General features: G+C 42.4%; 2 protein-coding genes across 2 annotated transcripts in view; one reads left to right on the top strand and one right to left on the bottom strand.

The window, feature by feature from the left end:
• The window catches only part of NOS3 (nitric oxide synthase 3), a 235,114-nt gene that overhangs the window by 167,672 nt on the left and 48,596 nt on the right, over window positions 1-18,846 (top strand).
• Window positions 2,702-18,846, bottom strand: part of ATG9B (autophagy related 9B) — a 250,985-nt gene continuing 234,840 nt past the window's right edge. Inside the window, exons 16-17 of the mRNA XM_030195602.1 lie at window positions 11,894-12,059; window positions 2,702-4,030 (exon numbers count right to left, since the gene is read on the bottom strand). Coding sequence (XP_030051462.1) covers window positions 11,914-12,059 — 146 coding nt within the window. The 3' untranslated portion in view covers window positions 2,702-4,030; window positions 11,894-11,913. The remainder of the gene's footprint in view (window positions 4,031-11,893; window positions 12,060-18,846) is intronic.

Raw genomic sequence — 18,846 nt, 5'->3', positions numbered from 1 at the left:
ATATTAGGCCACTGCTCCTGCTCTGATTGGTTGCACAGGAACAGCTTCCTTCTGTCCTAATTAGTGATCAGAATTGCACACCCTATTACTATTCTGTGAAGTTCTTTCAGAACTTGTCTCAGCTCTTTCTCAGCATCAGACAGGTAGTGGATCTTCCAGAGAAGTACTACCACCATCACAAGGGAAACATACACATAAGCTATGGAAGAACGCCAAAGTTCTGGAGCCACTGCTGTAAATTCAGCGTTCCTCAACCTTTTCAAGGGGAAGACATACCTACATTAATACAAACGCTGTATAACATTAACCTCTATTGAACAGGTAGTGTGCACATGGAGAGGATCTATATGGCGAAGCAATGAGCTACGGCAGCACAGAAAACCCCATCTCAGTGGTGTAGCCAGACCCAGTAATTTAGATGGGCCCAGAGTTAACTTAGATGGGCCCTTCCATGCCACATCCCCACCCCAGATGTAAAAAAAAAAAACAAATTATAGAATTTGTTTTCACCAACTCACATCAACATCTCTCCTCCATGGCATCCCAGCACTGCCCACCCGTCACTGAACTCCTTCCTCCCCAGTGTCCCAGTGGAGAGATTCATTATTACTGCCTGCACCAGCCCCACAGGCTTCCATCGGCTGAGTCCCACCCTCGCTGACATCATTTCCTGTCTGGTGGGACCTGGCACAGGCAGAAATAATGAATCACTACAGGCAACGGGGGATGCCTGTAAGGGTCACCGGGAAGGGTTGGGGTTCAGCAGCAGGTGGGCAGATGCCGGGATGCCACAGAGGAGAAGAGATGTTGATGTGAAGTGCTGCCACTGGGTGAGCCTGAGCCAAGAATGGGTGGGCCTGTGTCCACCCAGGCCTACCCATAGTTATGCCACTGTTCTCTCTCTTCCAAGTTTTAAAACAGGGGGGGGGGGAGAGGGACAGTAGAGGCACACATGGGACCCTCGCAAGGAAGCAGCCTTCCAGTGGATTTTCAAATTAAATAATGTGCACTGGCAGCTTCCTCACATCGCCAGCTATAAGTGAAAATGGTTAAATCTCTTCACAAAGATACGTTACTGTTTTAATGTGGAAAAAGTGTGCTGTTTACCACAGGCCCTGTTATTTTTAAAGGGCCATATTCACTAAGAAACACCTTTACTACATTGAAACAATCTTTACGAATTAGGGTGAATAAGAAAAAGACAGATATGCATATATCAAATGCAAGGGTATTAGGGGCCCTAGGCAAGCCTTCGGCTTCGCACTCTCCCCACACACACTTTAATTAACTTTTATTACCTAGGCCCCCTTGAGATTTTAATAACAAATCTACAATCATGACCACCCCAACAACACTCCTCACAGAACAATCCGATACACACATAATTGGACTTCAGTAGTAACACGGGAATACATGTGTATGCTTCAAGAAAACTTCTTGGTCTTTCTCAGCTCTGGGAGAGCTGATGCGTCTTGGTGCCATCAGATGACACTGGCCCACTTGCACGGCTGACTGGAACATAAGAACTGCCACTGTGGGTCAGAACAAAGGTCCATCAAGTATAGCATCCTACCTCCAACCAACACCAATCCAGGTCACGAGTACCTGGTAGGAGCTCAAAAGTATATACCAGGCACTTGTGGCATGGATTGGCCACCGCTGGAGATGAGATCCTGGGCAGTACAAAGAACAATAATTATGATAAAATGACGACTCTTTTTAATATGCTTAAGAACATTGCTTACTCATCGGACTGTTAGAACTGAACCTAGAAATCTAGCCTTCAGGCCTTTTATATTTTTCTAGATTGAAAAGTATTCCACAAGGTTTTTGCCTTGCGTGAATACTATACATGATTGAAATAACTGAATGGCCGAGGGAAATGCAAGGAAGGAGAAAATGATTATATACAAGTCTGTAAATGTTTATTGTAAACTGTACACGCCTTGCCCTATACAATGTCTCCATACAAGTATATTCTCAGTTCAGAAGATGGATTATGTCTCTCCAATCTCAGGATGCAACATACATAGATCGCTTCTCTTTCTAAGCCTGAAATCAGTAGTAACTGAGTCATACAGAAGACACAGGCTGTGCCTCTATAGGGGTGCATCCATGTTACAAAGGAGGCACAGATTCGGTCTTTATAGAAGCACATTCACGTAATACAGGAGCGCAGACTGTACCTCTTTTACAAGTCTGAAATCTGTAAAAGTCAATGTGTAAACATCCCATGATGCATTGTTCATTGTCCGATGGTATGAGGTCTGACAACAGTACGCACATGTGATCACTATAGGGGTAGTTGTAAGCCTAGCACCTCAGAGTCCATGCGTAGCGCTGGCTTCTCTTCCATACAGTAAAATAAGGAAAGTGGGAGGATTGTAATTGCTCACAGGTCAGACCATCCTATACTCTGAACAAGGGAAAAGGTAATGTTACATTTACTAATAATTTACTCACAATTACGAAGCAGTTGGGGGGAGGAAAAAGGCATCTGTAGATACAATGTCTGAATTCTGCCACACCTCAGCCCTGCCTCTCCCAAGAGATTGTGTTAGCTCTGTAACGCATCATTTTCCTCCATCATTTCATTACTAAGGCAGCTGTACCATGTATTTTTTCTCTTGGGAAGAGCACAGCTATTTGGCTTGAGGGTCTTCCGACAACTCCTTCAGCACTGTAGGCACTCTCTTTTTTTGAAGCTGGGCCACATACAGAGAGACAGAAAGGGATGGCAGGCCCAGCATAACTGGATTGCAGTGTAATGCTGAAACACAGGGTCTGTGACTATCTCTCTGTATATGGCAAGTTTTGCCCATTTTTGTTCATCTTACCATGGTGTGGTAGTTACCTAGGGGATGGGCCTAGAAAGGCACAATCCAGCCTGAAACAGCAGCAACAGCGAACCTGTCGGCTGCTTCAGCAGTGCCTTATGACCAGAATGCCTCCAGTTCAAGTTTCCAGCACCCAGTGAAGCTGCATTAATGGCACCGAGGTTCACAACTCATTGGCAGGAAGTGGTAGCACTCTTTCTGCGCACAGTCCTTGGGTGCTGGCACAGCCATAAATTCTACTGTATACATGGTTTTATAAAAAAAAACAGTGCTTGAGTCAGTTAACATAAGTGTCATTCCTGGTGAATAAAAGCACGCAGGAGTTACTGGTACATCTGAAGCGAGGGGTGGAAAGCTACAACCTTATCCTTTTGGGTGGCAATTTGAGATGTGTATAGGCAAAAGAAAATACCTTCTCAGATACCACTCTTGAGTCCAAGAAACTGAGACTACCAGGGAGCACACCTGCATTTTGTTTTTAACCTCTGAAATCCTCTCACACCCTCTTGGAGAGGAAGACCAAATCAAACTCCAGCCCTCTTCTCAAAACATCTCATTTTGCCCCATACAGAAGGGAACTTCCACCCCTCATTCCAGGACAACAGCATCGCAAAAACGGACGGGGAGAACACCAGTGTAGGTAGATCCTTCTGCAACGTGACTGCTTCTTTTCCTGCATATCAGCAGCTTGCATCTCCTATTCTTTGAACACTGTGCAAATACTTATTGTTTCTGAAATGCAAATTAGCTTATGCTTTGTCATTACACTGTAGTTAAAGAAAAAAAAATTAAATTAATAAAAGAAAGAGCTCTATTACTATGAGGCATCAACAGGATGGCATCCAGTGAGGTATCACTGTCTTAGGTGGTGAGGAGCTCTTCCATCTGTCGCAGCAGCCTTAGAACATGCCTGCACACACGCATACACACTTACACACACAAAGCTACAGTCTTCAGCTAACATGATGTCCCACAGATAGCAGCAATTCAAGGAAACAGGAAGAAAGTGTGTTGGGGGGGGAGGGGGGAAGTGTGTCCCAGCTTCAACCGAGAGCAAGGCCTGGTGCTGCAAAAGCCCTTCCTGTTCCCACGATGTGTCTCTTCTGCACACTTATGCTGCTGAGTGCTGAGAAGCTCCGAACGGAAGAAGCCACACAACGTGGCTCTGATCTGATTGTTTCAGTCTCGGGAACCTAGAGCCAAGCAGTCACAGCCATCAGTAACAAAAAGCTTTTACCAAAGATCCACAACTTTCCCTCCACCTTCCCATCAAACGCTATCCCTTTCAAGCAGGGGTGGGAAGGAGAAAGGCTTCAGCTCTATCACCCTCCCTCTAGGCCTGGAATATGACGTGACTTCCCATCATCCTTCCTAGCCTGTGTAAATTATCTCTTGGTAGCTGTGGCAGGAAAGTAGGAAGTGAGGTCCTTCACCCTCTATCACCCTTTTCCATTCATTGGGCTCATAATTCTAACCCTGCAAGCACTGCTCCCACCCACCTCAATATACTCAGAATTTGCACTGAAGCATTTCAGATTGGGGGGGGCTCTAAACAGAAGCAGCATTCTCACTAACAGGTTGGCTGGCATTAGGAAGTGGCCCTATGCACAAAGTTATTAGGAATAGGAGGAAAACGGATGGGCAAACTAGATGGACCTTGTCAATCTTTACCTCCCATTATTTACTATGTTATTAAGATGAAGATGATCCTAGAGCCAAGGCAGTCCTGAGAAGAGTTACCAAAATTCCTATGGGACATGTAAACCCTAACTAGAGAAAGGATATGAATAGACACTCAAACAAAGGCATAAATAATACACAAAAAGTATGCACTTCCTAGTAGAAAGAAGGTCTAGAAAAAAAATCGTGGCACAAGGATGAAAGGACCAGAAGATATTTCTTCATAGAAAGAATAGATACATGAAACACCTTCTCAGGGGAGATGGTGAATGCAAAAATAGTAGCATTGAGAGGAAACAGGGATGTCAACCTCCATGGCACCTGCACTTTGTTAGAGCTCTGCAGTGGCTCAGTCAATCAAATGTACTAACTATGGGAATCAGTGGTTTTGTGAGTGTCGAGATGCACTGGTGTGAAGGTGCCAGAAATAACAACAAAGCACAGAATGATGAATTTTAAGGAATTTAACTACTTGGGCCCTAAACATGGTGCAACTAAGATGGCAAAAGCAGGGGAGATGCAGGAGAAATGGCAGCAGAGGACACCCTGGGAGAGACTGACACGTTGGGAGGTGAGCTGCAGGTCTGGCTAAGGGAGATCTCCATTCTAGCAGAGTTCTGATCAAACATTAACCACGTGGGAAGGAGAGTTAGGGAGGTAGAAGGGAAGCCAGAAGAGTATCGAGAGCTGGCTGAGGATGTGCAGAAGTGGGTAGCAGACTCTGAGCAAAGCAATCTGCAAGTTCAAGTTGCAAGATCCTGAAACGGATCCAGACTAACGACGTCAATGACCGCATGGACATTGTTAAAAACCTGAGCCAAGTAATCTTAAACACTAAGCTGAACCCTAGTTCAGAGATGGAAATTAAGACTGAAAGGGTGCATAGTGCCCTGGGAGCACCACACAGGAACCTTTCCCATGATATAATAGAGAGGTATCACAAGTATGTTGTGAAAGAGAAGAAACTTGCTAAGGCCTGAGTTTTGGGGCCTATAATGTGGGAGGGACATAAGTTGGAGGTATACTTGGATGTCACTGCTGCAACATTAAAGAGGTATAGAGAGTTCCTCAAAGTCACCTGGAAATTGGAGAATGAAAATATCAGATATAAAAATAGTTATTCCCCTGCTGAACTACCATTCCCCAGTAGCAGTGTGACCATTAGAGCATTATCCATAAAAGTGGCTGTGCAAGCTTTTAAGGATGCCAGAATTACAGGAATCTCAGCCCCCAGTAACACAAGGATAGCCGGTATGAAAACAAGTAGAGAACAATGGGAAAAGATTACGTTGACACTCAGGAGTTAGGGGATTGCCATCTGGGGCAGCCGCATGAAAAAGCAAGGAATTGAGCCTCAATAAAGAAGGTCTGCAAGCCCCCCACTTGTGGAATTCTCTACCCGAGAACTTGAAAACATCACCCGCGCTAGCCCAGTTCAAGAATGGCTTAAAGACTTATTTCTTTTTAGAAACATTTGGGCGTTAACCGGATGAGTTACTGGATCACTCATACTCTTATCCTTTCTAATGTGCTGCCCTCTCTTCCTATCAGATATTGTAGCTCTTCCCCAGGTTCTTTTGTATCCACCCTGTCCAGTATTGTACCTTCCTGTAGTTGCTGCATATCCTTATTTCTCCAATTGTAGATTGTAAGCCACTCAGAACCTCGTTTGATGGGCGGGATAGAAAGTCCCCAATAAACTTGAAACTCCACCACTGACACCAGCTGGAAATCTATATTAGTTTCATAATAAGTTTGAGTGACTGAGTTAACGGGACATGAGATATCTGGGAGGGAGGGGTCACGGAGGTGTGGTAAGCTTCATGGAAAGGATATTGCAGCTTGTAAATATGTATTCTGTAAGGTACATGCATACTTACAGAAGGGCTTAGGTGGAATTTTGGCATTTCTATGCATGTATTTCATTATTCTAAATATTTATTTATTTATTTATTTATTGCATTTGTATCCCACATTTTCCCACCTATTTGCGGGCTCAGTGTGGCTTACAATAAGACATGAATAATAGAAATACATTTGTTACGACTAAGTTATGGATTACATTGAACAGAGTTGTACGAGACATTCGAATATCAATGGGAGTATAACAATGGGACATCAACATAGAAACATTAGAAGGAGACAATGGGAAAAAGGGCATTGAAAGTATCATGGTACATTGTTCCGTAGGTAGGTGAATGATTGACTGGATAAAGGGATGTGGGATCAGAAGTGGATGTGTATTGAGTTGGTGAACAGTGAGTGTGGTTTCTAAGTGTTTTGGCTTTTTCCGTAAGTTTGTTCAAACAGGTGAGTCTTTAGTAGTTTGCGGAAGGAGGCTTGTTCGTTAGTCGTTCTTAGGTTGCGCGGTAGTGTATTCCAAGACTTCGTGCTCATGTAGGAAAAGGTTGACGCGTATATCGTCTTGTATTTCAACCCCTTGCAAGTTGGGTAGTGAAGGTTGAGGTGAGTTCGGGATGATTTTGGCGTTTCTGGGTGGTAGGTCTATTAAATCAGTCATGTACGCTGGGGCTTCACCGTAAATGATCTTATGGACTAGTGTGCAAATTTTAAAAGTAACGCGGTCTTTGAGTGGAAGCCAATGTAGTCTCTCGCGCAGTGGTTTTGCCCTTTCATATTTAGGTTTTCCGAGGATGAGCCTGGCTGCTGTGTTCTGGGCTGTTTGAAGTTTCTTCAGTATTTGCTTTGCAGCCTGCGTATAATGAGTTGCAGTAATCCAAGTGGCTGAGGACGAGGGATTGCACTAGGCTGCGGAAGACGAATCTTGGGAAGAATGGTCTTATCCTTTTCAATTTCCACATGCTGAAGTCTTCTTGGTTATGTTGTTTGCGTGGGTTTCAAGTGTTAGGTGGCGGTCGATAGTCACACCGAGGATTTTTAGCGTTTCTGAGATTGGAAGTTTTAGGTTCGGTGTGTTTATCACGTTGTATTCGGTTGTGTTGTATTGGGAGGTGAGTATCAGGCATTGGGTCTTTCTGCATTTAGTTTCAGGCGGAATGCATCTGCCCATGTGTTCATGATATGTAGACTTTGATTGATTTCGTTGGAGATTTCTTTGGTGTCTTGTTTGAATGGGATGTATATTGTCACATCATCGGCGTATATATATGGGTTTAGGTTATGGCTTGATAGGAGTTTCGCTAGAGGGATCATCATTAGGTTAAATATGGTTGGTGAAAGAGGTGATCCTTGTGGGACTCCACATTCAGGTATCCATGCTTTGGACGTGGTTGAGTTTGATGTCACTTGATACGAACGCAGGGTTAAGAACCCCTTGAACCAGTTCAGGACACTTCCTCCGATGCCAAAGTATTCAAGTATGTGTAGTAGGATTTCATGGTCGACCATGTCAAAGGCGCTTGACATGTCAAATTGTAGGAGGAGTATATTGTTGCCGGTTGCAATTATTTGTTTGAATTTGGTCACAAGGGTGACTAATACTGTTTCTGTACTGTGATTCGAACGGAATCCTGATTGGGCATCATGCAGTATCGAGTGTTTGTCTAGATAGTTTGTGAGTTGTTTAGTTACCATGCCTTCGGTTATCTTGGTTATTAGTGGTATGGATGCTATTGGTCTGTAGTTCGTTATTTCGTTCGTGTTTTTCTTTGTATCTTTAGGAATTGGTGTGAGTAAGATTTTTCCTTTTTCTTTTGAGAAGAGTCCATTTTGTAACATGTAGTTTATGTGGTTTGTTAGGTTTACTATGAATTTTTGAGGAGCAGATTTCATGAGGCTATTCGGACATATGTCTAGTTTGCAGTTGGATTTGGCATATCTTTTGAGAGTTTTAGAGATGAGGTCTTCTGATAATAGTTCAAATTCGGTCCAGGTTCTGTCTGCTGGGTGTGTTCCTTCTTCTGGATCTAGGCAGTCTAGGAGAGTGGTGTATTCTATAGGGCTGGCAGGTATTTTGTGTCGCAATAGTGTAATTTTCTCCTTGAAGTATTTCGCAAGGTTGTCGACACTTGGTATATCTTTGCTGTTGTTTGTAACAGGTGTGGTGTCTAACAGTTTGTTCACGAGGTTGAAGAGTTTATGTGTGTCTTTGTAGTTTGGTCCTATTAGTGTTTTATAGTGTAGTATTTTTGTCTGTTTGATGGTGTATTTATATTTCTCCGAAGTTGTTTCCAGTCGTTTAGTGTTTGTTGTCTTTCTTTTTGTTCCATGTTCGTTCAAGTCTCCTGACTTGTGTTTTCAGTTTTTTCAGTTCTTCGGTGAACCATGGATTTGCATTTTTCCTGTGTGATGTTCTGGTTTGGACTGGGGCGATTTTGTTTAGTGTTGTTGTGCTTATATCGTCCCATTCTTGGAGGAATTGGATGGTGTTGGCGTTTATGGTCCATTCGCTCTGGTAAATCTGTTGCCAGAATGTTGTGGGGTCTATTTTTCCTCTTGTTGTGTAGGTTTTTTGTTCAGTTTGTTGATTGTGTTTAGTTGTGTTTTTCGCCAGTAAAGAGTGACATTTGCTTTATGGTGGTCTGACCATAGTGTAGGTGTCCATCTTGTGTTAGTGAGTGTGATAGTTGAGTCCGGTTCGAATCTGTTTGTTATGATATCTATCGTGTATGTAATCAGTTTGTTATGTGTTAACACTCCTATAACCCTACATGATGACTTTAAAGGACCAGCTATGAGGGGCAGCACCGTGGATCCTCCAGCTTGGCACAAGTCTTGGCTGAAACTTCGCTACCTAAAGTGCAGACATCACAGATGAACTTTTTGAACCCTCATTCATTACTAATCCACAGAGATCGTCCTCTATTTGCGGTGTTTGGACATGGGCCCTTGCCCAAGTTGACCCTGCATCTTTCCCCTTCCCTTTTTGCAGTCCCACCCAGCTTTGCGTCAAAATCTTTAGATGAACAAGTGGAATCTTGGCATTCCATTTTGCAAGAAGGCTTACATACAGTCGCCCCCAGGACTTTTTATTCCTGTCATTCTGTTAAGCACCATGCTTGGTATACTCCCAAACAGCTAAATTATAGAACGGAATGACTCTGGAAAAATCAGGCTCTACAACAGACCTAAATAAATGTTGACAACTCCATTGGGACTATAACTACCTATTTAAAGGCTGAAAAGAAATCATTTATTGCTAAAACCCTCTCAAAGGCCTTAAATCCTTCAAAGGATCTTTACTCAATCCTTAAGCAACTCAACAACCCATAGATAATACGGACCACCACCACCCTTCCTTCAGCAGATGCACTTGCACATTACTACACTGATAAAATCCACACTCCAGTGCAGCCCTTTTCCACTTTGCCTACCTTTAGCTCTGCTTCTGTACAAAGGCTTACCCTCCCAACCCTTGAATCATTCTTAACTCCCAATCCTGCAGGTTCTTCCACCTGGTCCACTTTTCATCCACAAACTCTTCTATCATTGCAGAAAATTATGTCTACAATGAAGACCACTCAAAGTGCTTGTGGCCCTATCCCCTCACCCTGGTTAAAAATACCTGACCTCAAATAGCTACTTGTTCTCTTATCCATTATTAATCTAAGTTTATCAACAGGTCTGTTCCCTGAAATTTGGAAACTGGAAATAGTATGCCCCATACTGAAAAAAACAGAACTTGACCCTTCCGTCCATTGTCACCATCGTCCTATTTCCAACCTGTGCTACATGTCTAAAATACTTGAGAAAATAGTGTTTCACTAACTTACTTCTTTTTCTGATAAATCATTAACCCTTCACCTCAGAAAATTCGATTTTAGAAGTCACTTCAGTACTGAAACAGTTATGACAGCCCTCATTAGTGAGATTCACACCTACTTTGAATGTCACAAAATGGTCCTTGCGGTATCTCTTGACTTACCATCAGCCTTCGATCTCGTCAATCACTCTTTGCTCCTCTCTCATTTGACTGCCCTAGGACTATCTGGTATCTAGGATTAATTTCTTCATCTTTCAGCAACTGAGGGCAATTCGTCACCTTTTTGACACTAACCAATTTCACTCTTGTCTTCCCGTTTGGATTATTGTAATTATCATTGACGCAGGTTTAGCACACTCAGCACTAAAAAAAAAATGCAAACTTTACAAAATACTGCTATTCGTCTACTTTGTCGTGCTCATCAATATGATCACATTACACCTTTATTAAACCAATATCATTGGTTACTGGTTTGCCAATGTGATTACAAGGTTGTGATACTCACACCTTTAAGGCTCTCCGAGTAGGTCTGCCTGAGTACCTTTCATCCCTCACAATTCCCCAGCAAGAGAGTCTTACGTTCCATAAATGATCATTGTTTACTCCTTCCTGGTCTAAAATCCGCATATCTAGAATCCACCACACACTGTGCATTTTCTTTCTTTCTCCTCACGTCTAGAACTCCCTTCCCCTCTCTCTCTCTGCAGCAATCCCTCCTTTCAAAATTTAAAAGAGAACTCAAAGCGTGTCTATTTGTGCAAGCGTTTGGAATGCCAGATGCATGAGGGGTGTCCTCCACACCTTTATTTCTTTGTAATCTTGAGATTTATGCTGTTTTATTGCCCCATCCCCAGTCTCTTCCCTTACATGTTTGTCTATTGTCTATTTCTACGAATGAGTGTTTTAGCTGTCCTGTCAAACAATGGAGTTCCTTTCCCTTTCTTGTATGTTATTTAGTATGTACACCGCCCTATCCTGCGGAGTTAGTTTGGGCGGTACAGCAAGCAATATTAAACTATAAAGTATCATAAGAAACTCCCAAGCTGCACTCTAGTGATGGCGAAAAGTGAAAGACTTAAGTAAACTAAATATGTAATACTTTGGGTTTATGATCAGTCACTACAACCGCTAATTATGAGAATCCAGACCATATATGGTCTTGCTGCACAGCCTATATATTTTAAAGCAACTGGGGACTTTTTGGGGCCATAATGCCAGAAAAAAAATAGCCACAGTGAAATCAAACAACTTAATTTTAACAAGAAAAGCCCTAATGAATCACCACAAAGCACAGAACCTAACTAAAAGAATAGTGGCCCGCATATGTGACGACGACATACATATAAAATATACACACTGACAAAAACAATAAACCGCAATGAGACGAACGCCTTATCGTCTCCGTAGAAAAACAAAGACTGAAGAGACCCTGTGTAATGATGCAGTGCAGGAAGCGAGGCACAGGCATGGAGAGTTGCTCTAGGCTGTAAAAGATTTTTCCTGCATCAGTTGCTATAGCAGCAGATCACTCACTTGTGAAAACCTGCAATCTAGCTTGTTCTAAGAGGACAAAAAGAGAACAAACATGGAAGGGAAAGAGGACGGCTACTTTGATCTTGGGTGCTTCACCTGCCTTCACATTCTCGGTTTCTATGCTGAGAAGTAGCATTGCCGTCACTCTCAGTACACTTACAGGGAGTGCAGAAAGGCACACTAGCTGCTGCTGTCTGAGGCCTGGCTCAAACTTGCAACTTGAACAGGATTTCTCAGCTGCTGTTCCTGCTCTTCCTCCTCCTCCCATCCTCCCAGTCGAAGTCCTCGGTATCCAGCTGTAGCTGCCCTCAATCCAGAGCTGGAAGCTGAAACAGGAAAACAATCAGCTTGTTTTATTAATGACTCCTAGGTTTTATCCTACAGCATGTGTGTCAAGTCACCCTTTCTGCAAACATAATTACCATTATTATGTTACTCATTACCTAAGGTTGCAAGAATCTCAATGTTTTATCAGAAGTTACATTGGCTCCCCACTGAGGGGAGAATTCTTCTTAAGTTGTTCTGTGTTCTTCATAAAGTACTGTACAACACTGTGCCACCATATATATATATATATATATATATATAATATATATATATATATATATATACACACATTTTCAATTTACACTTCCAGTAAGAAATCACAGAAGTTGTAATAATTCCATTTTTCACTGCCATCCCCTAAAGGCAGAAAATCTTTAGTATTATTTCGTGCTTCCTTAGCTGATCAGACAGTGAAAGTCTGGAACTACTTACCAAGAGATTTGAGAGTTATTACTCATTAAACTTTTGGAAATACTTGAAACTTTTCTGTTTCACAAATTTGTTTTAGAGACAACTTCTTGATTTACAGAGTTACTAGGTGATATTATTGTACAGTGTAATAACTGGAAGATTGGGTGTTTCATTTGACTGTGTAATTCACTAGTACTGTACTAGTTTTATCTTTATTGTAATCCGCTCAGAACTTCTTGTGGTTGCAACGGAATATAAAAATTATTATGTTACATAATGCTGACGCAGAAAGAAAATTTATTTATTTTATTTTTGTTACATTTGTACCCCACGCTTTCCCACTCATGGCAGGCTCAATGTGGCAGGCATGGAGGGTTAAGTGACTTGCCCAGAGTCACAAGGAGCTGCCTGTGCCGGGAATCAAACTCAGTTCCTCAGTTCCCCAGGACCAAAGTCCACCACCCTAACCACTAGGCCACTCCTCCATTACCACTAGGCCACTCCTCCACTGTTGCTACTATTTGAGATTCTACATGGAATGTTGCTATTCCACTAGCAACATTCCATATAGAAGTCGGCCCTTGCAGATCACCAATGTGGCCGCACAGGCTTCTGTTTCTACGTGCAGGACGTCAGACTCACAGAAGCAGAAGCCTGCGCAGCCTTCTACATGGAATGTTGCTAGTGGAATAGCAACATTCCATGTAGAATCTCCAATAGTAGCAACATTCCATGTAGAATCTCCAATAGTATCTATTTTATTACATTTGTACCCTGCGCTTTCCCACTCATGGCAGGCTCAATGCGGCAGGCAATGGAGGGTTAAGTGACTTGCCCAGAGTCACAAGGAGCTGCCTGTGCCGGGAATCGAACTCAGTTCCTCAGTTCCCCAGGACCAAAGTCCACCACCCTAACCACTAGGCCACTCCTCCACTGTTGCTACTATTTGAGATTCTACATGGAATGTTGCTATTCCACTAGCAACATTCCATGTAGAAGTCGGCCCTTGCAGATCACCAATGTGGCCGCGCAGGCTTCTGTTTCTACGTGCAGGACGTCAGACTCACAGAAGCAGAAGCCTGCGCAGCCTTCTACATGGAATGTTGCTAGTGGAATAGCAACATTCCATGTAGAATCTCCAATAGTAGCAACATTCCATGTAGAATCTCCAATAGTATCTATTTTATTACATTTGTACCCTGCACTTTCCCACTCGTGGCAGGCTCAATGCGGCAGGCAATGGAGGGTTAAGTGACTTGCCCAGAGTCACAAGGAGCTGCCTGTGCCGGGAATCAAACTCAGTTCCTAAGTCCACCACCCTAACCACTAGGCCACTCCTCCATTACCACTAGGCCACTCCTCCACTGTTGCTACTATTTGAGATTCTACATGGAATGTTGCTATTCCACTAGCAACATTCCATGTAGAAGTCGGCCCTTGCAGATCACCAATGTGGCCGCGCAGGCTTCTGTTTCTACGTGCAGGACGTCAGACTCACAGAAGCAGAAGCCTGCGCAGCCTTCTACATGGAATGTTGCTAGTGGAATAGCAACATTCCATGTAGAATCTCCAATAGTAGCAACATTCCATGTAGAATCTCCAATAGTATCTATTTTATTACATTTGTACCCTGCGCTTTCCCACTCATGGCAGGCTCAATGCGGCAGGCAATGGAGGGTTAAGTGACTTGCCCAGAGTCACAAGGAGCTGCCTGTGCCGGGAATCGAACTCAGTTCCTCAGTTCCCCAGGACCAAAGTCCACCACCCTAACCACTAGGCCACTCCTCCTCTTTTAAGTCATTCTCCTCTAGAGACTTAAGGGGCATCATCCTCTAAATCATAAAACTCAGGTGCTGGAGGATTTTAGAACTATAGACCAGGTGGTTTTACTACCTCAACTAGACTATTGCAATTTGCTCTACTTCCGGACTTCTTCTAAACAGTTAAAGCGACTACAACTGATGCAAAATACGGCTATTAGATTAATAAGTGGTACTGGGCGTTATGGAAGTGTTTCCCTAGTATTTTGCATTTTTCATTGGTTGACGATACAAAAACCGTATTCATTATAAAATTTTCTGTTGGATGTTTAAATAAATATTTGGATTGGGGTCTGAACAAGTTGTTGGTATTTCTATTCGTAGTCTGAAAACTTGGTTTTCTGAGAACTCTGAATTTAGGATTTCCTTCTGTCAAAAATATTCATTTTAAGTCTATTTTGGAAGCTTCTTTTCCTTTTTTTTTGGGTGGGGGGGGGGGGGGGGCTAGATTATGGAATTTACTTACTTTGCAATTGAGACCTGTATCTCCTTACCTTTCATTCAGGAAATTGTTGAAGACAATTTGAGAAATGATTTTATTCTGATTTGTTTTGTGATTTTAGTTTTTAATTTTATGTTCATTTAATTAATTTGTTACATTTGTATCCCACATTTTCCCTCCTATTTGCAGGCTCAATGTGGCTTACATAATACCGTACAGGCGATCGCCAATATCGGTATGAACAAATACATAGTGATGTTGTAATCATGTGTTACAGACATGTTAGGGAATCGTAAGGGGGAAGAGTTGTGTCCAGTACAAGCTTTGGCTTTGTTGTGTTGTAGGGTTAAGGCACTTAAGTTGGACCTTTAGGGTATGCCTTTTTGAACAGGTAAGTTTTTAGTAATTTCTGGAATTTTAGGTGGTTGTTTGTTGTTTTCACGGTGCTTGGTAATGTGTTCCATAGTTGTGTGCTTATATAGGAAAAGCTGGATGAATAGGTTGATTTGTATTTGAGTCCTTTACAGCTTGGGTGGTAGAGATTTAGGTATGTTCGTGTTGATCTTGATGCGTTTCTGGTTGGTAGGTCTATGAGGTCTAACATGTATCCCGGGGCATCTCCGTAGATGATTTTATGAACCAGGGTGCAGATTTTGAATGCAATGCATTCTTTTATCGGCAGCCAGTGCAGTTTTTCTCGTAGGGGTTTGGTGCTTTTGAATCTCATTTTTCCAAATATAAGCCTGGCTGCTGTGTTTTGAGCAGTTTGGAGTTTCTTTAGGATTTGTTCTTTGCATCCCGTGTAGGTTCCATTGCAGTAGTCTAGATGACAGTACCATGGTTTGTACCAAGTTGTGAAATATTTCCCTCAGGAAAAAGGGTTTTACTCGTTTGAGCTTCCACATCGAGTGGAACATTTTCTTAGTTGTGACTTTCACTTGGCTCTCCAGTGTGAGATTTCGGTCGATTGTAACTCCGAGAATTTTTAGGCTGTCTGAGATAGGGGGAGGTTGTGATTTGGGGCGATTATGCTGGTGGGTTTGTTCGTGTTATATTGGGATGAGAGGATGAGACAGTGTGTTTTTTCTGCGTTAAGTTTTAGTTGAAATGCATTTGCCCATGAGTTCATGATGTTTAGGCTGAGTTTGATTTAATTGCTGATTTCTGCTACATCATGTTTGTAGGGGATGTATATTGTGACATCGTCTGCGTAAATGAAGGGGTTAAGGCCTTGATTGGATAAGGACTTAGCTAGTGGGGTCATCATTAGGTTGAAAAGGAGCGGTGATAGTGGTGATCCTTGGGGTACTCCACAGTCTGCTTTCCATGGTGATATGTTCGAATATGATTTCACTTGATATGTTCTAGTAGTTAGGAAACCCTTGATCCATCTAAGTACACTTCCGCCAATCCCGAAGTATTATAGGATGCTTAGTAGTATATTGTGGTTTACCATGTTGAACGCACTAGACATGTCGAATTGTAGAAGTACGTTTTTGCCTAATGCAATTTCTTGTTTGAATTTGGCTAAGAGAGTAATTAGTACTGTTTCAGTGCTGTGGTTGGCGCGAAATCCTGACTGTGATTCGTGTAGTATTGATAATTTGTTTATGTAATCAGTAAGTTGTTTGGTTATCATGCTTTCCATCAGTTTGACTACCAGTGGGATAGATGCTACTGGGTGGTAGTTAGTGATATCGTTTGTTTTTTTCTTGGTATCTTTTGGTATCGGGGTGAGGAGGATGTTGCCATTGTCCTTAGGGAAGAGACCATGTTGAAGCACGTAGTTTACGTGGGATGTGAGGTCTGCTATGATTAATTAGTTTGGTTAATGTTATTTTAAATTGTAAATGTCTCCTTATTATTGGAGGTTTTTTTTCTTATTTATTTATTGTAAACCGCTTTGAATCCTTTCTTTGGAATGATGGTGGTATATAAAACTCCGATAGCATAGTATAGTTTAGGGGAATGAACTGCTGCTATTTGAGCTATTTCAAGGCAACAAAATGTGCTACCAAACTATTCCACTACCTCGTATTTCATGCTTTATCAGGGCAACCTTCAAAAGTATTTACCTAAGTAAAATGACCTGAAGGAAAACTGCCCTCCTCAAATGTAGTTAAAAGTATGCATGGGAGCCATAGCATGTGCACTTTTAGCCACCTTAAAAGCAGCAGCTCTTGTGGGCATTTTTAGATCTGGGGGAAAAAACAACACATTTTCAAACACGTATGTACTATTTTAAAGTCATTTCATATTGTTGGCAAACAAAAACAAGGAGAAAAATATGTTGCATTTTTCATTTATCAACAGGCTGCTGCATGGCAGGCTGAACAGTGGCCCTGGTCATATCAGCAGTAGCTCAAATCGAGCCCCCCCCCCCCCCAAAAAAAAAAAAAAAAAGCAGAAGCCCTCTTCCCAGCATAAAGCTTCCCCAGGCACAAGCCTCCTCCTTCCATGATCTACAGTTCTCCCCTTTCCACTCCCCACCCCCAAGAGCAGACGACGACTCTTCCCTGCAACCTGGTCCCCTGGGCCTACCTGAATATCCCGGGTGGTCTTGGGGAGGGTCTGTTGTGGCACAAGCGAAGTCCATTCGCTCGTGCCCATGGTGGCACTGAATCCTATTTGGCGGCTGCAACTTCTTGCCATAGTCTCATGGTACTGCTAGGGGTTGCAGTAGTACTGTCAGACTGTGGCAAGAGATTGCGGCTGCCACACTGGATTAAGTGTGAACATGGGCAAAACTGAATGGACATTGCTCCTTCCTCAATGGACACCCCTAAACTACCAGGGATATTCATTATCTGCTCTTGGGGTGAGGGTAGAAGTGGGAGAGCCCTAGATCACAGGAGAAGGAGGCTTGCATCTGGGGGAGCTTTATGCTGGGAGGAGGGCTTCTGCTTTGTGGGGGGGGCTAGAATGGGTAGGGGGCCAGAACAATATTGCTCCCATGATGACAAAAGTAGGAAAACCCTGAATAAAATGAACGGCACAAATGACACGACAATTTTCAGGCTGCCCATTCTTATTAGGCACCATGTTATAAAATTTTCCCCTATAAGCACCCTTTAAAGCTGGCCTGTAGGGGTCACTGTTGTGTGATGGCTGGAATTCTCCTGCCACCTTGGGACAAGAGAGTGCTGCAAAAACATCTGATTTTATGGAATCGAGATTTAATGTTTATGTTTTCTACACTTGTTTCTTGCTTGTTTGATTCTATTGGTGTAGGTACTTGCACACAAGAACTACTGCATTTGCTTCCTCAAAATAAGAGCATAGAGTTGCGTTTTTGCCTTTAGTCTGGTAGCTGTATTGGTCCTGGATTCTTTGTAGGTTGTGAATTACGAAAAGAAGCCAGACTTTTCCTACCCCTCACACTGCTGTATAGTAGATCTCAGCCCAAAGCATTCTTGCCAGCAATTGAGGTGTTGAAGATCATGTCTTGTACCCTATCACATGCTCTCCCCTCATATCCCATTTAAGTATGCTCTCTCGCCTACAATTTCTTCTTATACATTTTTTTTTTGTTGTTTCTTTGTTGTTGTTGTGTGGTTGGTTTTTTTTTTTTTTTTTTTTTTTTTTTAGTATAGGTCACCAGCCTGCCAATTTTTCAAAAAGGGTTCCAGAGGTGATCCATGAAATAACAGACCAGTGAGCCTGATGTCGGTACCTGGCAAAATGGTAGAGGCTATTATAAAGAACAAAATTACAGAGCATATTCCAAAGCATGGTTTAATGAGACAAAGCCAACATGGATTTAGTGAAGGGAAATCTTGCCTCACCAATCTATTACATTTCTTTGAAGGGGTGGACAAACAAGTGGATAAAGGTGAACCGGTCGATACTGTGTATCTGGATTTTCAAAAGGCATTTGACAAAGTACCTCATGAGAGACTCCTGAGGAAATTAGAAAGTCATGGAACAAGATGTAATGTACTATTGTGGATTTTTAAAATCAGGTTAAAAGATGGAAAACAGAGAGTAGTGTTAAATGGTCAGTATTCTCAATAGAGAAGGATACATAGAGGGGTTCCTAGGGGTCTGTGCTGGGACCACTGCTTTTAAACATATTTATAAATGATCTAAAGATGGGAATAACTAGTGAGGTAA

The sequence above is a fragment of the Microcaecilia unicolor genome, chromosome 1 (assembly GCF_901765095.1).
Source record: "Microcaecilia unicolor chromosome 1, aMicUni1.1, whole genome shotgun sequence".
NCBI classification, from domain to species: Eukaryota; Metazoa; Chordata; class Amphibia; order Gymnophiona; family Siphonopidae; genus Microcaecilia; species Microcaecilia unicolor.
This window is presented reverse-complemented; position numbering and strand designations above follow the sequence as displayed.